Below are 18,846 nucleotides of genomic sequence, written 5' to 3' on the forward strand. Positions count from 1 at the left end.
GATCAGCTGCGGGAGGAGGGGTCACGCTATGATGGTTGGAGACAAGGGGCACATTCATCACTGTTTCCCTCTTGTCACCACCACTCTTCATCAATGCGCTCATCCATGGAATGATGTTAGCCATGATAGTGTGGAGCGAGAGGGAGGGAGCCGCAGTGCAGAGGCAGGGGAAAGAGGCCGACCTTATAGAGACAGACTGCAGCTGGAGAAATAAGGCTGTCTGTGAGGGATCATCTCCCAAACTGTTCTACTCCACATATGCTTTGATTAAGAGTAATGGAGGCAACACTGAGCTGGCTTTCTTTTGTCTTGCTTTTTCGTTCATTCTTTTCTTCACATCCCCAATAGATGCCGCACAAACATATAGGCTTGTATGCTATTGTTTTTTAACAATGTAGTTTGTATTTCATGTTAGGTAAGATTGCAACGTTAGCACCACAGCTACATAGCTACTTATATGTCATTTTAAGTTATATCTAGGTTATAATGGAATGTCAGACTATATATGTGTAGGTCAACAAGTCTCGGAGACTACCAGTAAAACTGTTTAGTCTATGTGTCGGCTCTCCAGTATGTCCTGTATATGCAGGTGGACTCTGAGAACACAGCACTCCACTGCAGCACAGGGGTCATAAGGCATCCAGGATGATAGGGATGGATGCCTTGCCATCTGTCCATGCCGTCCACTCTGCATTTGTGATATAAGGGAATTCAAATTTAATACAACATTAGCAAAACATTGTGATCATCATTCAGATATCTATCATTGATGAATCATATATCGCCTACACGCCTAACTGTCAAATAATTGAATACAGTAAGGCAATGTTAGTTATATGCAATTAATAGTGTGTTATGAATGCTTTGAATTATTTTGTGGTGTTGTTGTTGTGGACTTTTACGTAGGTGGAGGATTGTATTGTCAAATCTCTGGAAAACATGAATTTTGTTTTCGAACTTTAGTTTACAGTACAGCTACAAAATATATTGTGTTTTAATGGAAAAGTACCCAGAAAGTACTGCTTGGCAGTCGTCCTAGACAAAATAAGGAACTAATCCTACCTGTTAACGTATGGTGGATCAGAAAGAGACAAGACATTGAGTGTAAATGCCAAATATTTCATAGGTGGGAAATCAGGAAGGGTGTTAAGCTTGTCAATAATGATACCACAACTCTGAACCAATATGGTAGGCAACCACAGCGTCTAGATCTGGTAAGGCACGCGCGTCTCTTCTAACAGCTCTACAATGAAATGTCAGACTATGTATATGGGAAACATAATGAAGTAAATGACTAAATGATCTGCTTCTGTAAAGCTATGAGGTTTGCTGGGTCATTGTGACAACCTGTCAGAGAAAAGTTTATTTCATGTTCTGTTCCTTAAATTAGAAGATTACAGTGCTTTACCTCCCCTGCTCTGTTCATTACCCTGTCTCTGTTCTCTTCGCACCAACCAGGTTATTGTGTGTGTGCTTGGGTTTTAGTGTTTATATATGGATCATTGTTAGGAAGCCCAAAAAAAACATTTATATTTTCAGATTTTTTCATAAATATAACTCAGTTATCAAATATTTTCGACTCATTTAGCAGATAAATCTAATTAAATCAAAGTTTATTGGTAGTGTACACAGATTTTCAGGTGTTATCAGACGTGCAGCGAAATGCTTACAGTGCTTTCGGAACGTACCCCACATTTTAAAAATGAATTAAATTGGTATTTTTTTCTCATCAATCTATGCACAATAGCCCATAATCACAAAGCAAAAAAAGAAATTAAAATATCCAATTTGCATAAGTATGCAGACCCTTTACTCAGTACTTTGTTGAATCACCTCTGGCAGCGATTACAGTCTTCTTGAGTATGACGCTACAAGATTGGCACACCTGTATTTGCAGAGTTTCTTCAATTCTTCTCTGCAGATCCTCTCAAGCTTTCAGGTTGGAAGGGGAGCGTCACTGCACAGCTATTTTCAGTTCTCTCCAGAGATGTTCGATCAGGTTCAAGTCCGGGCTCTGGCTGGGCCACTCATTGATATTCAGAAACTTGTCCCAAAGCACACTCCTGCGTTGTCTTGGCTGTGTGCTTAGGGTTGTTGTCCTGTTGGAAGGTGAACCTTTGCCCCAGTCTGAGGTCCTGAGAACTCCAGAGCAGGTTTTCATCAAGGATCTCTCTGTACTTTCCTCTGTTCATCTTCCCCTCGATCCTGACTGGTCTCCCAGTCACTGCCGCTGAAAAACATCCTCACAGCATGATGATGCCACCACCATGCTTCACCGTAGTTATGGTGCCAGATTTCTTCAAGACGTGACACTTGGCATTCAGGCCAAAGAGTTCAATCTTGGTTTCATCAGACCAGAGAAACTGGTTTCTCATGGTCTGAGAGTCTTTAGGTGCCTTCCATTTAAGAATAATGGAGGCCACTATGTTTTTTGGGACCTTCAATGCTGCAGACATTTTTGGTACCCTTCCCCAGATCTGTGCGTCGACACAATCCTGTCTCGGAGCTCTATGGACAATTCCTTCGTACTAATGGCATGGTTTTTGCTCTGACATGCACTGTGGGACCTTGTATAGACAGGTGTGTGCCTTTCCAAACCGTGTCCAATCAATTGAATTTACCACAGGTGGACTCCAATCAAGTTGTACAAACATATCAAAGATGATCAATGGAAACAGGATGCTCCTGAGCTCAATTTCAGGTCTTATAGCAAAAGGTCTGAAGCAATATATAATGGAAAGCCTTCCCAGAAGAGTAGAGGCTGTTATAGCAGCAAAGGGGGGACCACTTACATATTAATGCCCATGATTTTTGAATGAGATGTTTGACAAGCAGATGTCCACATACTTTTGGTCATGTTATGTGTCTATATCACTGCCTCATTGCCTGCATTCGTAATGGGTCTGCGGTCAAACTACCACCCTACATCACTGTCAAAAGCTCCCTAAAACACTTCAGCGAGCAGGCCTTTCTAATCGACCTGGCCGGGATATCCTGGAATGATATTGACCTCATCCCATCAGTAGAGGATGCCTGGTTATTCTTTAAAATTGCCTTCCTCACCATCTAAAATAAGCATGCTCCATTCCAAAAAATGTAGAACCAGGAACAGATATAGCCCTTGGTTCACTCCAGACCTGACTGCCATTGACCAGCACAAAAACATCCTGTGGCGTACTACATTAGCATCGAATAGCCCCCGTGATATGCAACTTTTCAGGGAAGTTAGGTACCAAAATACACAGGCAGTTAGGAAAGCTAAGGCTAGCTTTTTCCAACAGAAATGTGCATCCTGTAGCACAAACTCAAAAAAGTTCTGGGACACTGTAAAGTCCATGGAGAATAAGAGCACCTCCTCCCAGCTGCCCACTGTACTGAGGCTAGGAAACACTGTCACCACCGATAAATCCACTATAATTGAGAATTTCAATAAGCATTTTTCTACGGCTGGCCATGCTTTCCGCTTGGCTACCCCTACCCCAGTCAACTGCCCGGCATCCCCCACAGCAACTTGCCCAAGCCTCCCCCATTTCTCCTTCACTCAGATAGGTCATGTTCTGAAAGAGCTGCAAAATCTGGACCCCTACAAATCAGCTGGGCTAGACAATCTGGACCCTCTCTTTCTAAAATGATCTGCCGAAATTGTTGCAACTCATATTACTAGCCTGTTCAACATCTCTTTCATATCGTCTGAGATTCCCAAAGATTGGAAAGCTGCCACGATCACCCCCCTCTTCAAAGGGGGAGAAACTCTAGACCCAAACTGCTACAGACCTATATCTATACTACCCTGCCTCTCTGAGGTCTTTGAAAGCCAAGATAACAAACAGATTCATCAAATCAAATCAAAGTTTATTTGTCATGGGCGCCGAATACAACCTTACAGTGAAATGCTTACTTGCAGGCTCTAACCAATAGTGCGAACAAAAACAACAATAAAACAACATTTGAAAATAAGAGTAGCAAGGCTATACACAATAAGTCAGGCTTATTTTTATTTAATTTATTTCACCTGTCACGAATATTACCGAAGGTGGCTCCCCTTGTTCGGGTGGCGCTCGCCGGTCTACTAGCTGCCACCGATCCTTTGTTCCATGTTCGTTTTGTTTTGTCTAATTGTTTTCATCCTGTTTTCACCAACACACGCCTGTGTTGGGTATAATTATTTTGTTCTTTTTGATTTTGGACATTAAAGCGTGTTTTTTCCCGCATCCTTTGCTCTCTGCGCCTGACTCCACACCCATCCTTTGCTCTCTGCGCCTGACTCCACACCCATCCTTTGCTCTCTGCGCCTGACTCCACACCCATCCTTTGCTCTCTGCGCCTGACTCCACACCCATCCTTTGCTCTCTGCGCCTGACTCCACACCCATTCACTCATTGAGCATTACATCACCTTTATTTAACCAGGTAAGCTAGTTAAGAACAAGTTCTCATTTACAACTACGACCTGGCCAAGATGAAGCAAAGCAGTGAGACAGAAACAACAACACAGCGTTACACATGGAATAAACAAGCGTACAGTCAACACAATAGAGAAAAATAGAAAGTCTATATACATATATATTGAGGTAGTATGTACATGTAGGTATGGTTAAAGTGAATATGCATATATGATGAACAGAAGGTAGCAGTAGCGTAAAAAGAGGGGTTGGTGGGTGGTGGGACACAATGCAGATAGCCCAGTTAGCCAATGTGCGGGAGCACTGGTTGGTTGGGCCAATTGAGGTAGTATGTATATGAATGTATAGTTAAAGTGACTATGCATATGAGATTAACAGAGAGTAGCAGCAGTGTAATAGAGGGGTTGGGGGTGGCACACAATGCATACAGTCTGGGTAAGCATTTGGTTACCTGTTCAGGAGTCTTATGGCTTGGGGGTAAAAACCTTTTTGTCCTAGACTTGGCACTCCCGTTACGCTTGCCATGCGGTAGTAGAGATAACAGTCTATGACTGGGGTGGCTGGGATCTTTGACAATTTTTAGGGCCTTCCTCTGACACCACCTGGTGTAGAGGTCCTGGATGGCAGGCAGCTTTGCCCCAGTGATGTACTGGGCCGTACGCACTACCCTCTGAAGTGCCTTGCGGTCAGAGGCCGAGCAATTGCCGTACCAGGAAGTGATGCAACCGGTCAGGATGCTCTCGATGTTGCAGCTGTAGAACCTTTTGAGGATCTCAGGACAAATGCCAAATCTTTTTAGTTTCCTGAGGGGAATAGGCATGTGTCGTGCCCTCTTCACGACTGTCTTGGTGTGTTTGGACCATTCTAGTTTGTTACCAACCATTTCAAATCCCACCGTACCTTCTCCGCTATGCAATCTGGTTCCAGAGCTGGTCATGGGTGCACCTCAGCCACGCTCAAGGCCCTAAACAACATCATAACAGCCATCGATAAGAGACATTACTGTGCAGCCATATTCATCGACCTGGCCAAGGCTTTCGACTCTGTCAATCACCACATTCCTATCGGTAGACTCATCAGCCTTGGTTTCTCAAATGACTGCCTCACCTGGTTCACCAACTACTTCTCTGATAGAGTTCAGTGTGTCAAATCGGAGGGCCGGTTGTCTGGACTTCTGTCAGTCTCTATGGGGGTGCCACAGGGTTCAATTCTCAGGCCGACTCTCTTCTCTGTATACATCAATGATGTCGCTCTTGCTGCTGGTGATTGTCTGATCCACCTCTACGCAGACGACACCATTCTGTATACTTCTGGCCCTGCTTTGGACACTGTGTTAACTAACCTCCAGACCAGCATCAATACCATACAACTCTCCTTCTGTTGCCTCCAACTGCTCTTAAATGCAAGTAAAACTAAATGCATGCTCTTCAACCAAGTGCTGCCCGCACCTGCCCGCCCACCCAGCATCACTACTCCAGATGGTTCTGACTTAGAATATGTGGACAACTACAAATACCTAGGTTTCTGGTTAGACTGTAAACTCTCCTTCCATACTCACATTAAGCATCTCCAATCCATAATTAAATCTAGAATTGGCTTCCTATTTCGCAACAAAGCATCCTTCACTCATGCTGCTAAACATACCCTCGTAAAACTGACCATCCTACCGATCCTCGACATCAGTGATGAAATTTAATCTATAAAATAGCCTCCAACACTCTACTCAACAAATTGGATGCAGTCTATCACAGTGCCATCCATTTTGTCACCAAAGCCCCATATACTACCCACCATTGCACCGGCACGCTCTCGTTGGCTGGCCCTCGCTTCATACTCGTCGCCAAACCCACTGGCTCCAGGTCATCTACAAGTCTCTGCTAGGTAAAGCCCCGCCTTATCTCAGCTCACTGGTCACCATAGCAGCACCCACCCATAGCATGTGCTCCAGCAGGTACAGTATATCTCACTAGACACACCCAAAGCCAATTCCTCCTTCGGCCGCCTTTCCTTCCAGTTCTCTGCTGCCAATGATTGGAACAAACTGCAAAAATCACTGAAGCTGGAGACGCATATCTCCCTCACTAGCTTTAAGCACCAGCTGTCAGAGCAGCTCACAGATCACTGCACCTGTACATAGCCCATCCAGCTACCTCATCCCCATACTGTATTTATTTATTTATCTTGCTCCTTTGCACCCCAGTATCTCTACTTGTACATTCATCTTCTGCACATCAATCACTTCAGTGTTAAGTTGGTATATTGTAATACTTCGCCACCATGGCCTATTTATTGCCTTACCTCCCTTTTCTTACCTCATTTGCACACACTATATCTAGACTTTTTCTACTGTATTATTGACTGTATGTTTGTTTATTCCATGTGTAACTCTGTGTTGTTGTATATGTCAAACTGTTTGCTTTATTCTTGGCCAGGTCGCAGTTGTAAATGAGAACTTGTTCTCAACTAGTCTACCTGGTTAAATAAAGGTGGAAAAAAGATATATAAATAAATATGTATGTGTTTATATACTCTATATACTGTATATACACTTGATGTCGGGAGTTTACATACACTTAGGTTGGGGTCATTTAAACTTGTTTTCCAACTACCCCACAAATTTCTTGTTCACTAACTGTAGTTTTGGCAAGTCAGTTACGACATCTACTTTGTGCATGACACAAGTAATTTTCCAACATTTGTTTACAGACAGATTATTTCACTTATAATTCACTGTATCACAATTCCAGTGGTTCAGAAGTTTACATACACTAAGTTGACTGTGCCTTTAAACAGCTTGGAAATTTCCAGAAAATTATGTCATTTTCTGGAAAACACTATGGGATCACACAGCCGTCATACCGCTCAGGAAGGAGACTGTAATGGTTTTCTTCATCTGAACGAGAGGCGGACCAAAGCGCAGCGTGGTTGTTTTGATTCATGCTTTAATAAATCACTACACATGAACAAACTAACAAAAACAAGAAATGTGAAAACTCAAAACAGTCCTATCTGGTGCAAAGACAGAGACAGGAACAATCACCCACCAACACACAGTGAAACCCAGGCAACCTAAGTATGATTCTCAATCAAAGACAACTAATGACACCTGCCTCTGATTGAGAACCATACTAGGCCGAAACATAGAAATACCCAAAACATAGAAAAACAAACATAGACTGCCCACCCAACTCACGCCCTGACCATACTAACTAAATACAAAACACAGGAAATAAAGGTCAGAACGTGACAGAGACACGTTCTGTCTCCTAGAGATCAACGTACTTTGGTGCGAAAAGTGCAAACAAATCCGAGAAAAGGACCTTGTGAAGATGCTGGAGGAAGCAGGTAAAATAGTATCAATGTCCCCAGTAAAACGAGGCCTACATCGACATAACCTGAATGGCCGCTAAGCAAGGAAGAAGCCACTGCTCCAGAACCTCCATAAAAAAAGCCAAACTACGGTTTGCAACTGCACATGGGGACAAAAATCGTACTTTTTGGATAAATGTCCTATGATCTGATGAAACAAAAATATAACTGTTTGGCTATATTGACCATCGTTATGTTTGGAGGAAAAAGGGGGATGCTTGCAAGCCGAAAAGCACATCCCAAACATGAAGCACGGGGGTTGCAGCATCATGTTGTGGGATGCATTGTTGCAGGAGGGGCTGGTGCCCTTCACAAAATAGATTGCATCATGAGGATGTCAAATTATGTGGATATATTGAAGCAACATCTCAAGACATCAGTCAGGAAGTTGAAGCTTGGTCACAAATGGGTCTTCCAAATGGACAATGACCCCAAGCATATTTACAATGTTCTGGCACAATGGCTTAAGGACAACAAAGTCAAGGTATTGGAGTGGCCATCACAAAGCCCTGACCTAAACCCTATAGAAAATGTGTGGGCAGAACTGAAAAAGCATGTGTGAGCAAGGAGGCCTACAAACCAGACTCAGTTACACCAGCTCTGTCTGGAGGAATGGGCCAAAATTCACCAAACCTTTTTTGGGAAGCTTGTGGAAGGCTACCCGAAATGTTTGACCCAATTTAAAGGCAATTCTACCAAATACTTATTGAGAGTATGTAAGCTTCTGACCCACTGGGAATGTGATGAAAGAAATTAAAGCTGAAATAAATCATTCTTTCTACTATTATTCTGACATTTCACATTGGTGATCCTAATTTACCTAAGACAGGGAATTTTTACTCTGATTAAATGTCAGTTATTGTGAAAAACTGAGTTTCAATGTATTTATGTAAGGTGTGTGTTAACTTCGGACTTCAACTGTATATAATGATGTGTATAGAATGTATGGGCACTATATGAATAGAAAATGTGTACAGCAGTAGTTATATAGGATGAATCATGACGAGAATACAGCATATACAGATAAAGTGGGTAAAACAGTATGTAAACGTTATTTTTGACCTGTGTTCAATGACTCTGTACATAGGGCAGCAGTGGTGTCTAAGGTGCAGAGTAGAATACCATAGGGTAGTCGGCTAGTGGCAATGTCTAAGGTCAATTTTCTAAGGTCTATTTTACTTTTCCTCTCTATTTCCTCAGTCTAATAAAGTTGTTGCAACAGTATCATACTTTGCTAAGCAGTTAAAAGAAACCCTTGTACTCCTCAGACCCTGAAGGACTCCACCCTTGTATTTTCTCAGACGCTGAAGGACCCCACCCTTGCAGCGAGAAAAGATTTCCAGAGGGAGGCGGAACTATTGACGAACCTGCAGCACGAGCACATTGTCAAGTTCTACGGTGTGTGTGTGGATGGAGACCCCCTCATAATGGTCTTTGAGTACATGAAGCACGGAGACCTCAATAAGTTCCTCAGGTAAGTTGTGTCAGCTAAATGCACAGTAAGATATGCTCAACTCTTCCTAATTTTGGGTAAATTAGTATTTGGAGTAATATAAGCTGCCAACTGAGAAATACTTTTCTGGTGAGTGTTGTTGGATGTTAAAGATTTTTCAGCTGAATAAAGCAGTGACGTGTAGAATAGATTTGACGTGCTCAACTCTTACTCAGTTCTGTCTTTGGGTGCTGTAGCCGAGACTTTTCTGATGTGTGCTGTTGGAATTGCTAAGTTTACTCAGTTGAATAAAGCAGTGACGTGTGGGATAAACAAGACGTGCTCAACTCTTATGTCTATAAATGTGTCTTTGGTGTAGCCTATGAGTTATAAAAACTGTCAACTGAGAGAAACATACTTTATGTGTTTTTGGAACTGTGGAAGTTTACTCAGCTTAATTGAAACGTGTGTGTGGAAGCATCTCCCCCTGTTTACCAACCACAAGTGTCTATAGACTCAACAATTAATGGCAGGCTGACTGCACCCCACTAGTGATGTACTGTGCTGGTCCACATTACGCTAACCTGAATAACTATCCTCAGTATTAGAGTTAACGTCATACAATAAATACTTTGGCCAGCAATATAATACATGTGATAATTTCCAAAGATGAAACCAGTTCCTGTCTATTTCCTCATCATTTCTACATGTAGTGTAGTAGAACAGCCACAACCCTGCAGGTTTCACCACAAGCATCAGGCTGTGATTGATGGATGGCTTCCCCTCAGAGAAATGTTGTAGCGTACAAGAAACAGGAGGGGATATACAATGTTTTTGTTGTTTTCCACTAGACCTGTCACCCAGTACCAGCAGCAGCGACTTCCTATTCACTACACTGTAGATTAAGTAGAGATAACCTGTTAGGGTAAAACCACAAAATGCTGTGTGTAACGGCTGTCTGTTGACTGAGCCTCCACGGACTAGGGAAGCTGGGACTCAGAATTCAAATGAGACAGCTAATCTCCTTTATGATTGGATGTTATTGAGCCCCTGGATGCTTGGCAGTGGCAGGGAACATTGGTGCTCAATGGCAGAGGCAGAGTAGATAGACGTCTGCTGCTTGCTGATGGCTTTATACATGCAAATGTCATGACAGTTATAGCATTTCCATTCAATTGTTCTGCATTCATTAATACAGAAGAGCTCTTGTTGGTTTTGCACCTAGTGGCCCTGGTACGGTAATGACACGGCCCATGTTCCTGTCTCAATTAAAGTTTGAATGTAAAACACCATGAATCTCATGTCCAATCTATTACAACTGAAGAACATACCACTGTCATATACTATGCTGAGCTAAAATCCATTATAAAATGTAATGTGGAGTAAGAATATGGTGATTGAGATAAGATTCTCTCTCTGTCCCTCCCTCCCTTATTTCTCCATCCACAGAGCTCATGGGCCTGATGCATTGATCCTGGTTGACGGACAGTCGCTGCAGACCAATGGGGAGCTGGGCCTGTCTCAGATGCTGCACATTGCCACTCAGATTGCCGCAGGGATGATGTACCTGGCCTCCCAGCACTTTGTGCACCGCGACTTAGCCACTCGGAACTGCCTGGTGGGCAACGGCCTGCTGGTTAAGATTGGTGACTTTGGAATGTCCAGGGACATCTACAGCACGGATTACTACCGGGTAAGCACCTACAGTATGTATGTTGCATAATAAAATATTTGTTCCATATTGTTCATGTATTTGTAAGTACTTTCATAATCAAGCTAACCTAAAGATGTCTTTCGGCGACAACCTCAGTGTTTTTGCTTTAGTGAACAGGTGGTGTTTTGACACAGTGGGCTGGAAGGTGTGGTGTTCACTCTGCATTCACCTCCATTCCTCATGATTGTGTGTTATCTTTTCCTTTATAGATGCCTGAACTCTTTACCTTTACTAAGGCTAGGAAATGTACAAGAAAAGTGATGCATGCTCAATATAATGATGTCTATTGGGTCGTTCCAAGAATAGAGGGCCTTTTGCGTCCCTTTGATATTTTAGTTGAATTTGTGCACCAATATTTAATTTAAAAGCCTGTTATATTAAGTGAAGTGTCCTTTAATGTAGACCACATGGACAATTCTATAAATCTGAATTTTAGTATGACTTGCTAAAGTCATCTTAAAAATAGTCAAATCATAGTAGTCTATTCATAATGTAAAGGCTGATCCTACTCTTTTTGGCCATTTTCTGGTGTTACACATAGATAGACAGTCTAGAAATGTTTTGTGAAGCTTGTATTCAATTGACACTGTACACAACAAGCTTTATTCCTCCTGTCACAAGTGGATTTATGGCTGATTTAAGATAAAATCGTCAACCCTGTTAAGTTTAACCGTGTTACTTTATTTGGCACTTAATAGTGGCTCTTAATGGTCCTTTTTTTATTTAACCTCTTGAGAAGGTAAAACATGTTTATTAAGTTGAACGTGTGCTCTTTATGACAGAATGTTAAAATTAGGTGAACTTCACCAAGTTACACTACCCAAAAGGTACTCAATTGGTGGAACGACCCTATTAGTAAACATGTGTCAGGTGTAGGGCAGAACCATTCTTGCTGTATTCTTTTGTTTGTTGTCTCTGAGACACGGTGACCAGACTGAATATAGAGCTCTTGTCCCAGTTGATAATGGACTTGCTGAAGCTGTGCAGACATCACAAAGGGATTATTACTGTGGTACATCGGATTTTCACTAGATACAGACTATAATTGCCATTGTGGAAAATATGTTACATTTGCAGTAAATGTCAAACAGTCCATTGAGTCTCCTCCCACTTAATGTATTCTGCAGGCTACTTTTCCTAAGTGGTACCTCTAATAGCTGATTTCTCTTTGCAACACACAGCTCAGTAAAATGCATGTCTCAATAAGGTGTCAAAGAGACCAGGAAGTGATGTAAATTAAGGCAATATGCTTGACTTTCATTGTGTAATTACTGTTCCAACCACTTCTGTTCTTTACTGCAACCACTTTCATGTTGCTTTTCTCCTTTTAGATACTAACACGAGTAAGTTATAGTAAGAAAATCTCAACATCATAGGCATACAGGTACAGATGGTCATCAGTGGAGTAGCCTGTGAGAGAGAGATGTCTGATTCACCATCAGACTACTAACAGGACTGCTGGACTGCCCCCTATTGGTATGCTGGTCTGGCAATGGACTGTGGGCCTTGGCCATTTTAGGCCTGGGCATCTCTGCCAGAACAGGCCTGGTGTATGGTCCACTGACAGAGAGATTAGGAGGTCGTAACTGCATTGGACACATTCCCTTTTGTTAAGTGATTATAAATCGGGGTGGCTGCCAGGAACACATCTCCCTGACACTGGTCACATATTGACATCCGCTCCTCTCCTCTCCTCAAGGAGAACCAACCAAGAAAACTGCCCTCCAGGGATATGACACAGTAAGGAAAAGCACGGTCTGAGCTGGGTTCTCACAGGCAGCATATCTGACAGCCCCCATCTGTATAATGAAAGTGATGCCTGGGCTCCCCAATGCCAAATTAGCTGTTGGTTCTCAGTCTGCAGGTATGGCACTGTGTTTGTGAACTAAGGAGTGGACAATGACAACTTGATATCACATCACAGAGGAATGCATTCTGCAGGCTAGATGTGGTATTATTATACATAATCAATACTGAATACCTGGTCGCTGGATAACTAACTATACTGGGTCTGTAATTACATTACACCCCCTCAACAGCCACTGTTAGCAAGCTGTAATGTTAATCCAACAATCCAATGACAATGTTCCAAGTTAGGAAAGGTATATAGCAGATTCGTTATTATGCTTAATTTGCCTTTAGACTCTAACAACAACATTGATGGACAGTATGGAAAATGTATTGACAGTTGCTTCAATCAATGCATATGTTATCGTCAGTCTATTAGCAATATTTAAATGTCTCACTATATGCTAATTGTGCTATGCTTTGAGATTGTGGTGGAGTTTTTGTTGTCACCATGCCAGTTTGAATTCTGCTCCAAGGGAAGCCCACACTCTGATTTATATGCTTCCACGGTCCTCCGTTCAACCCCAGACTGAATTGAGGGTGGTGCTTGCCAGGGAGAAGCCATTAAGATTAATTGAAATTCAATCAATTCATTTAATCTCCCAGCACACACACACAAACACATGAACAAGTTCACAAATACTCTGCCTCCGAGAAGCAGACCCAGTCCCCTAAGACAGACCGAGCTAGCATAACAAACACAGATCTGTCATTCTATGAATTATGCAAATATCATAGAACCATGGTAAGTTTTCAAAAACGATATGTGAATTTGGATCATCCTCCTGTTCTACTCTCTCTATGTTTTGGACACCAGCCTGCATTAGGGAGCGGTGTACCTACTCATGTAGTGCCAACAACATTAGTCTGGTGAGGAACAATCTGTCCACATAAAGAAGTCAATGAATGGAAAGGGTGTCAGGTCATTGCAGCAGGGAAACCAATTCACTTCAGAGTCCCTTACAAATGTAGTATGTAGGAGAAGGTACTTCCCCGGGCATTCCGACATGTTCCCTGTCAAGTATTGATAATGAGGTAGAGCTGGGGATGTATCAGGAGATGAGATAGTGGGGTAGAGATATGGCAATGGTGGAGTTTCAAGGTAAGACTATTTAAGTTGATGTTACAGTGAACATTGGGGGTTGTAGTGTGTGTATTGTATGATAGACAAATACCCCTTTCTCTAATAGTCCTGGAACGTATTAAAACTCTTAGAACTGCTTTGGCTTCACATTTTACTATCGGATACTCTTTTCTGCACAGTACAGACACACATTTGAAATCTGCATCCCCCTTATTTATAATTAGATGTGGTTCATTTATATGATTGAACATGAATACATTTGATTTTTGAAACAGCCTTTTTCTCTTTTCAGCTTGGAAGAAGATCAGTAGAGTGTGGTAGTGGCGTTAGGGTTCCATATTCACACAGGCTTTATGGGACCTGGTCCAGCAGACATTTTACCATAATCTCATTAATAAACCGTCATAAATCTTAAAAAAGCAGAGCAGGCGGACAAGGAGGAGGAGGAGGAGGAGGGGGAGAAGGAAGGGGTGAGTATATTGGAGATGTAAAACAGAACAACTTATTATAATGTTCAGTGGGCCAAATTTAACAAAGATAAACCAACAATACATAATTACCTGAAGGAAACTGATGATATTATCGATGGCAGACATGGTAGACTGGTCCTTTATAGCTACAGTATCAGCAATGTGGGAATGTAATGTAATGTTAACTTCTTTGTATTCACATGCTCAGTCAATACATTGACCCATAGTGAGTTCAGTGCCAATGAGCTCTGTAATTAATATGCAGCTACCACTTAAGAGTTGAAAGTAACAATAATCAGACATCCCCTATTGAAATGGCACTCTTTGTTCAACCCTTCCACGGATGTGATTATACACAGTGTAATTGACATGATTAGGAAAAAGATTTAGAAACAATCCAGTTGAGTTAAAGACGAGGGCACAGATAATGAATGACTCATTGTTTTAATGGATTAATATCTGTCAGTGGGAAGGGAAGGCTGAAGGGAAGACCATTTATGTTGCTGCATGGCTTGAAGCTGTCAAACTTCTTTTAATGGATCCTTTTTCCTTCCCTCTCTTGGCTCCATCTTCTCTTCCTCCTCCCAGCTGAGCCTCATTTGACTCTTCTTCATCTTCTGTGTTACAGGGCTGTGTAGGTTTCCCTTCTTCTCAAATATTTTATAAGAAAAATACAAGTTTAACAGAAATAAATGAATAAATAAAATAAACTAGAAAAGACCATCTAGAAGTATTCAAAATGTGTCTTCTGCATGCCTTTTGGTGAATATGTCATTTTCTTTGACATGTACAATTGTTTTCTTTTCCAGTTGTTTTAAATCCAGTTAGCCCAGGTCCATAACACTGTGCTGATATCTGTTGTTCTCTCTCTCTCTCTCTCTCTCTCTCTCTCTCTCTCTCTCTCTCTCTCTCTCTCTCTCTCTCTCTCTCTCTCTCTCTCTCTCTCTCTCTCTCTCTCTCTCCCTCTCTCTCTCTCTCTTGCTCTCTTTCTCTCCCTCCATATCTCTCCCTCTCGCTCTCTCCCTCCATATCTCTCCCTCTGTCTTTCTATCTCTCTCTCTCCCTCCATGTCTCTCTATCTCTCTCTCTCTCTCTCTGACAGGTGGGAGGCCACACCATGCTGCCCATCCGCTGGATGCCCCCTGAGAGCATAATGTATAGGAAGTTCACCACAGAGAGCGACGTGTGGAGCTTCGGTGTCATCCTCTGGGAGATCTTCACCTACGGGAAGCAGCCATGGTTTCAACTGGCCAACAACGAGGTACTGTAGCACACCCATCTTTTGTATTCTGCTCTTTTTCTGAAAAACAGAAATGAAAATAAGCAACATAACCACACAATGCAATAATGTGCATTCGACAGTTGTTGCTTCCTCGGCAAGGACTACCATCCAACAGTCACACTCGTACTAAAACCACATCAGTGGATAATCAGGGCCAGTGATTCATAACGCTCTTACTAATCCCTAGAATGGTGCAGTGTGGGAGAGGCTAATTGGCCTATTCTTAGAGTGGCCTTTGGGCTCAATATTGGACCAGAAGAGAAATCAATTAAGACTTAAACAAAGATGACAAGAGAGCAGCAACTGTTAGTGTGTTAGTGTGAGCTGAGAGTGTTGAAATTAAATTACTCCCATTTACACACAAACACACGCATAAGTCTTACAGCCACCATAGATATAAAAGATAAGGGATGGCATGTGAGGTGAGCAACAGCCATTTTACACCAGGCTTTCTATCTACAGAACATAGAAGTAGTGATGATGTGCAGACAGTCACTGTGCCACTGAAATTCCTCTCAACCAACCACCATAAAGACATCACACTGTTGACATTGACAGAAGCTATGAAGGACTATACTCATTTGTGAGTTCAATAGTCCACCAAACCAATTCCACCATTTTTTAAAAAGGCATGATAATTAAAATGTCAGAACAACAATGCCCCAAGTTCCAGCCAAACGTCAGCTGTACAGTCTGACAGAGCCATTGTTTATATATTTGCTTGTCCCATTACGTTGAGACCTGAAAAGTAGCATTATGAATCAATCCTGAAGCCAGCCATAGGTATAGAAACCATAACCAGAGCCCCAGACAGAAGTATTTTATAAATGTGAATTATGTGAATGTGCTGTGAATGTAAATGTGCCCGGTCTGGGCTGCAGACGGGGGGCTGTGGTGACTCACTGACTCAACGAACGCCTGTGGAAAGAGCCTTTTGGCTGCAGTTGTGCAGACAGAGCATCACGCTGACGACAACACAGCCACTCAAAATGCTCCTAAAATAAACACAGACAGCAGAACAAAGTTTCATACTTACTGGAGTTGATATGTTTAACCCTACCTTGAAGTTGTCCTATTTTTAGCTACACAGGTCTCAATATGATATGTACCAATAAACACACCTACTATCCAATCAAAATGAGCAGCAAAGCTAAATAACATGACAACATCAATAACATAACATAAAACTCAAAGGTGTGCTTCACTAGCATGGCAATCACATTATCATCCTTGACCTGTTTGAACTGCACAGAGTGGATTCATTGGTAATGATTGTTCATGTCCGGCTTCCTTTGTGTGTGTGTCTGTGGATGGGAACGTGAGGCAGTTATTCTCATAGCCATTCAACAGAACACACCGAACAAACACAGATCAATACAACTCATAGAGACCCAATTTCCCCTCGACCCCAAAGGGATCACCTGTGAAATGAAACATGTCCCCAGAGCCATATATTTAGAGAATTAGGCCAACTTTAAGAATGTTGAATTTTTGTCTTGTGACAGGTAGGCCTACATTTTCTGCAACATAGTCTATGCTACAGTAATATAAGGACTGAACGCATTTCGAATTTACACATCTCCATCTGGATTTCGGGGGCCACCATATTTTTAATTGTACATTTTTATTGCAGCATATCACTCGAATATGAACTCAGCAAAAAATGAAACGTCCCTTTTTCAGGACACTATCTTTCAAAGATAATTCCTTAAAATACAAATAACTTCACAGATGTTCATTGTAAAGGGTTTAAACACTGTTTTCTATGCTTGTTCAATGAACCATAAACAATTAATGAACATGCACCTGTGGAACGGTCATTAAGTCTCTAACAGCTTACAGAAGGTAGGCAATTAAGTCACAGTTATGAAAACTTAGGAAACAAAAGAGGCCTTTCTTCTGACTGAAAAACACTAAAAGAAAGATGCCTGGGTCCCTGCTGATCTGTGTGAACGTGCCTTAGGTATGCTGCAAGGAGTCATGAGTACTGCAGATGTGGCCGGGCAATAAATTGCAACGTCCGTACTGTGAGACGCCTAAGACAGCGCTACAGGACGGACAGCTGATCGTCCTCACAGTGGCAGACCACGTGTAACAACACCCGCACAGAATTGGTACATTTGAACATCACACCTTACGGGACTGGTACAGGATGGCAACAACAACTGCCCGAGTTACACCAGGAACGCACAATCCCTCCATCAGTGCTCAGACTGTTCGCAATAGGCTAAGAGATGCTGGACTGAGGGCTTGTAGGCATGTTGTAAGGCAGGTCTTCACCAGACATCACCAGCAACAACGTTGCCTATGGGCACAAACCCACCGTCGCTGGACCCGACAGGACTGGCAAAAAGTGCTCTTCACTGACGAGTCACGGTTTTGTCTCACCAGGGATGATTGTCGGTTTCGCATTTATCGTCAAAGGAATGAGCATTACACCAAGGCCTGTACTCTGGAGCGGGATCGATTTGGAGGTGGAGGGTCCGTCATGGTCTGGCGCGTTGTGTCACAGCATCATCGGAGTGAGCTTGTTGTCATTGCAGGCAATCTCAACACTGTGCATTACAGGGAAGACATCCTCCTGCAGGCTCATCCTGACACGACCCTCCAGCATGACAATGCCACCAGCCATACTGCTCTTTCTGTGCGTAATTTCCTTCAAGACAGGAATGTCAGTGTTCTGCCATGGCCAGCAAAGAGCCCGGATCTCAATCCTATTGAGCACGTCTGGGACCTGTTGGATCGGAGGGTGAGGGCTAGTGCCATTCCCCCCAGAAATGTCCGGGAACTTGCAGGTGCCTTGGTGGAAGAGGGGGTAACATCTCACAACAAGAACTGGCAAATCTGGTGCAGTCCATGAGGAGGAGATGCACTGCAGTACTTAATGTAGCTGGTGGCCACATCAGATACTGACTGTTACTTTTAATTTTGACCACCCCCCTTTGTTCAGGGACACATTATTTCATTTCTGTTAGTCACATGTCAGCGGAACTTGTTCAGTTTTTGTCTCAGTTGTTGACTCTTGTTATGTTCATACAAATATTTACACATGTTAAGTTTACAGAAAATAAACGCAGATGACAGTGAGCAGACGTTTCTTTTTTGCGTTTAGTTGCTTTAAATCAGCCGACGCTCTCGCGGTCTTTCTTTCTCCATCAATTCCATTCAAATTGCATCCAAAATAGATCATTATTTTCATATAGACGTCTTATCATACCCTTTCACGTAATACATTTGATGCAGTA

General features: G+C 42.4%; 2 protein-coding genes across 3 annotated transcripts in view; both read left to right on the plus strand.

The window, feature by feature from the left end:
• Positions 1-18,846, plus strand: part of LOC118401366 (kelch-like protein 25) — a 997,662-nt gene that overhangs the window by 552,450 nt on the left and 426,366 nt on the right. The window lies entirely within an intron of this gene.
• LOC118400862 (NT-3 growth factor receptor-like) overlaps positions 1-18,846 on the plus strand; it is a 321,289-nt gene that overhangs the window by 296,144 nt on the left and 6,299 nt on the right. The window contains exons 14-16 of one of the 2 annotated variants that reach the window (XM_052475038.1): positions 9,040-9,245; positions 10,653-10,896; positions 15,422-15,580. In XM_052475038.1, the coding sequence (XP_052330998.1) occupies positions 9,040-9,245; positions 10,653-10,896; positions 15,422-15,580 (609 nt within the window). The remainder of the gene's footprint in view (positions 1-9,039; positions 9,246-10,652; positions 10,897-15,421; positions 15,581-18,846) is intronic. The other variant, XM_052475039.1, reaches the window with a different exon arrangement.

Source organism: Oncorhynchus keta, chromosome 22 (genome assembly GCF_023373465.1).
Source record: "Oncorhynchus keta strain PuntledgeMale-10-30-2019 chromosome 22, Oket_V2, whole genome shotgun sequence".
Classification (NCBI taxonomy): domain Eukaryota; kingdom Metazoa; phylum Chordata; class Actinopteri; order Salmoniformes; family Salmonidae; genus Oncorhynchus; species Oncorhynchus keta.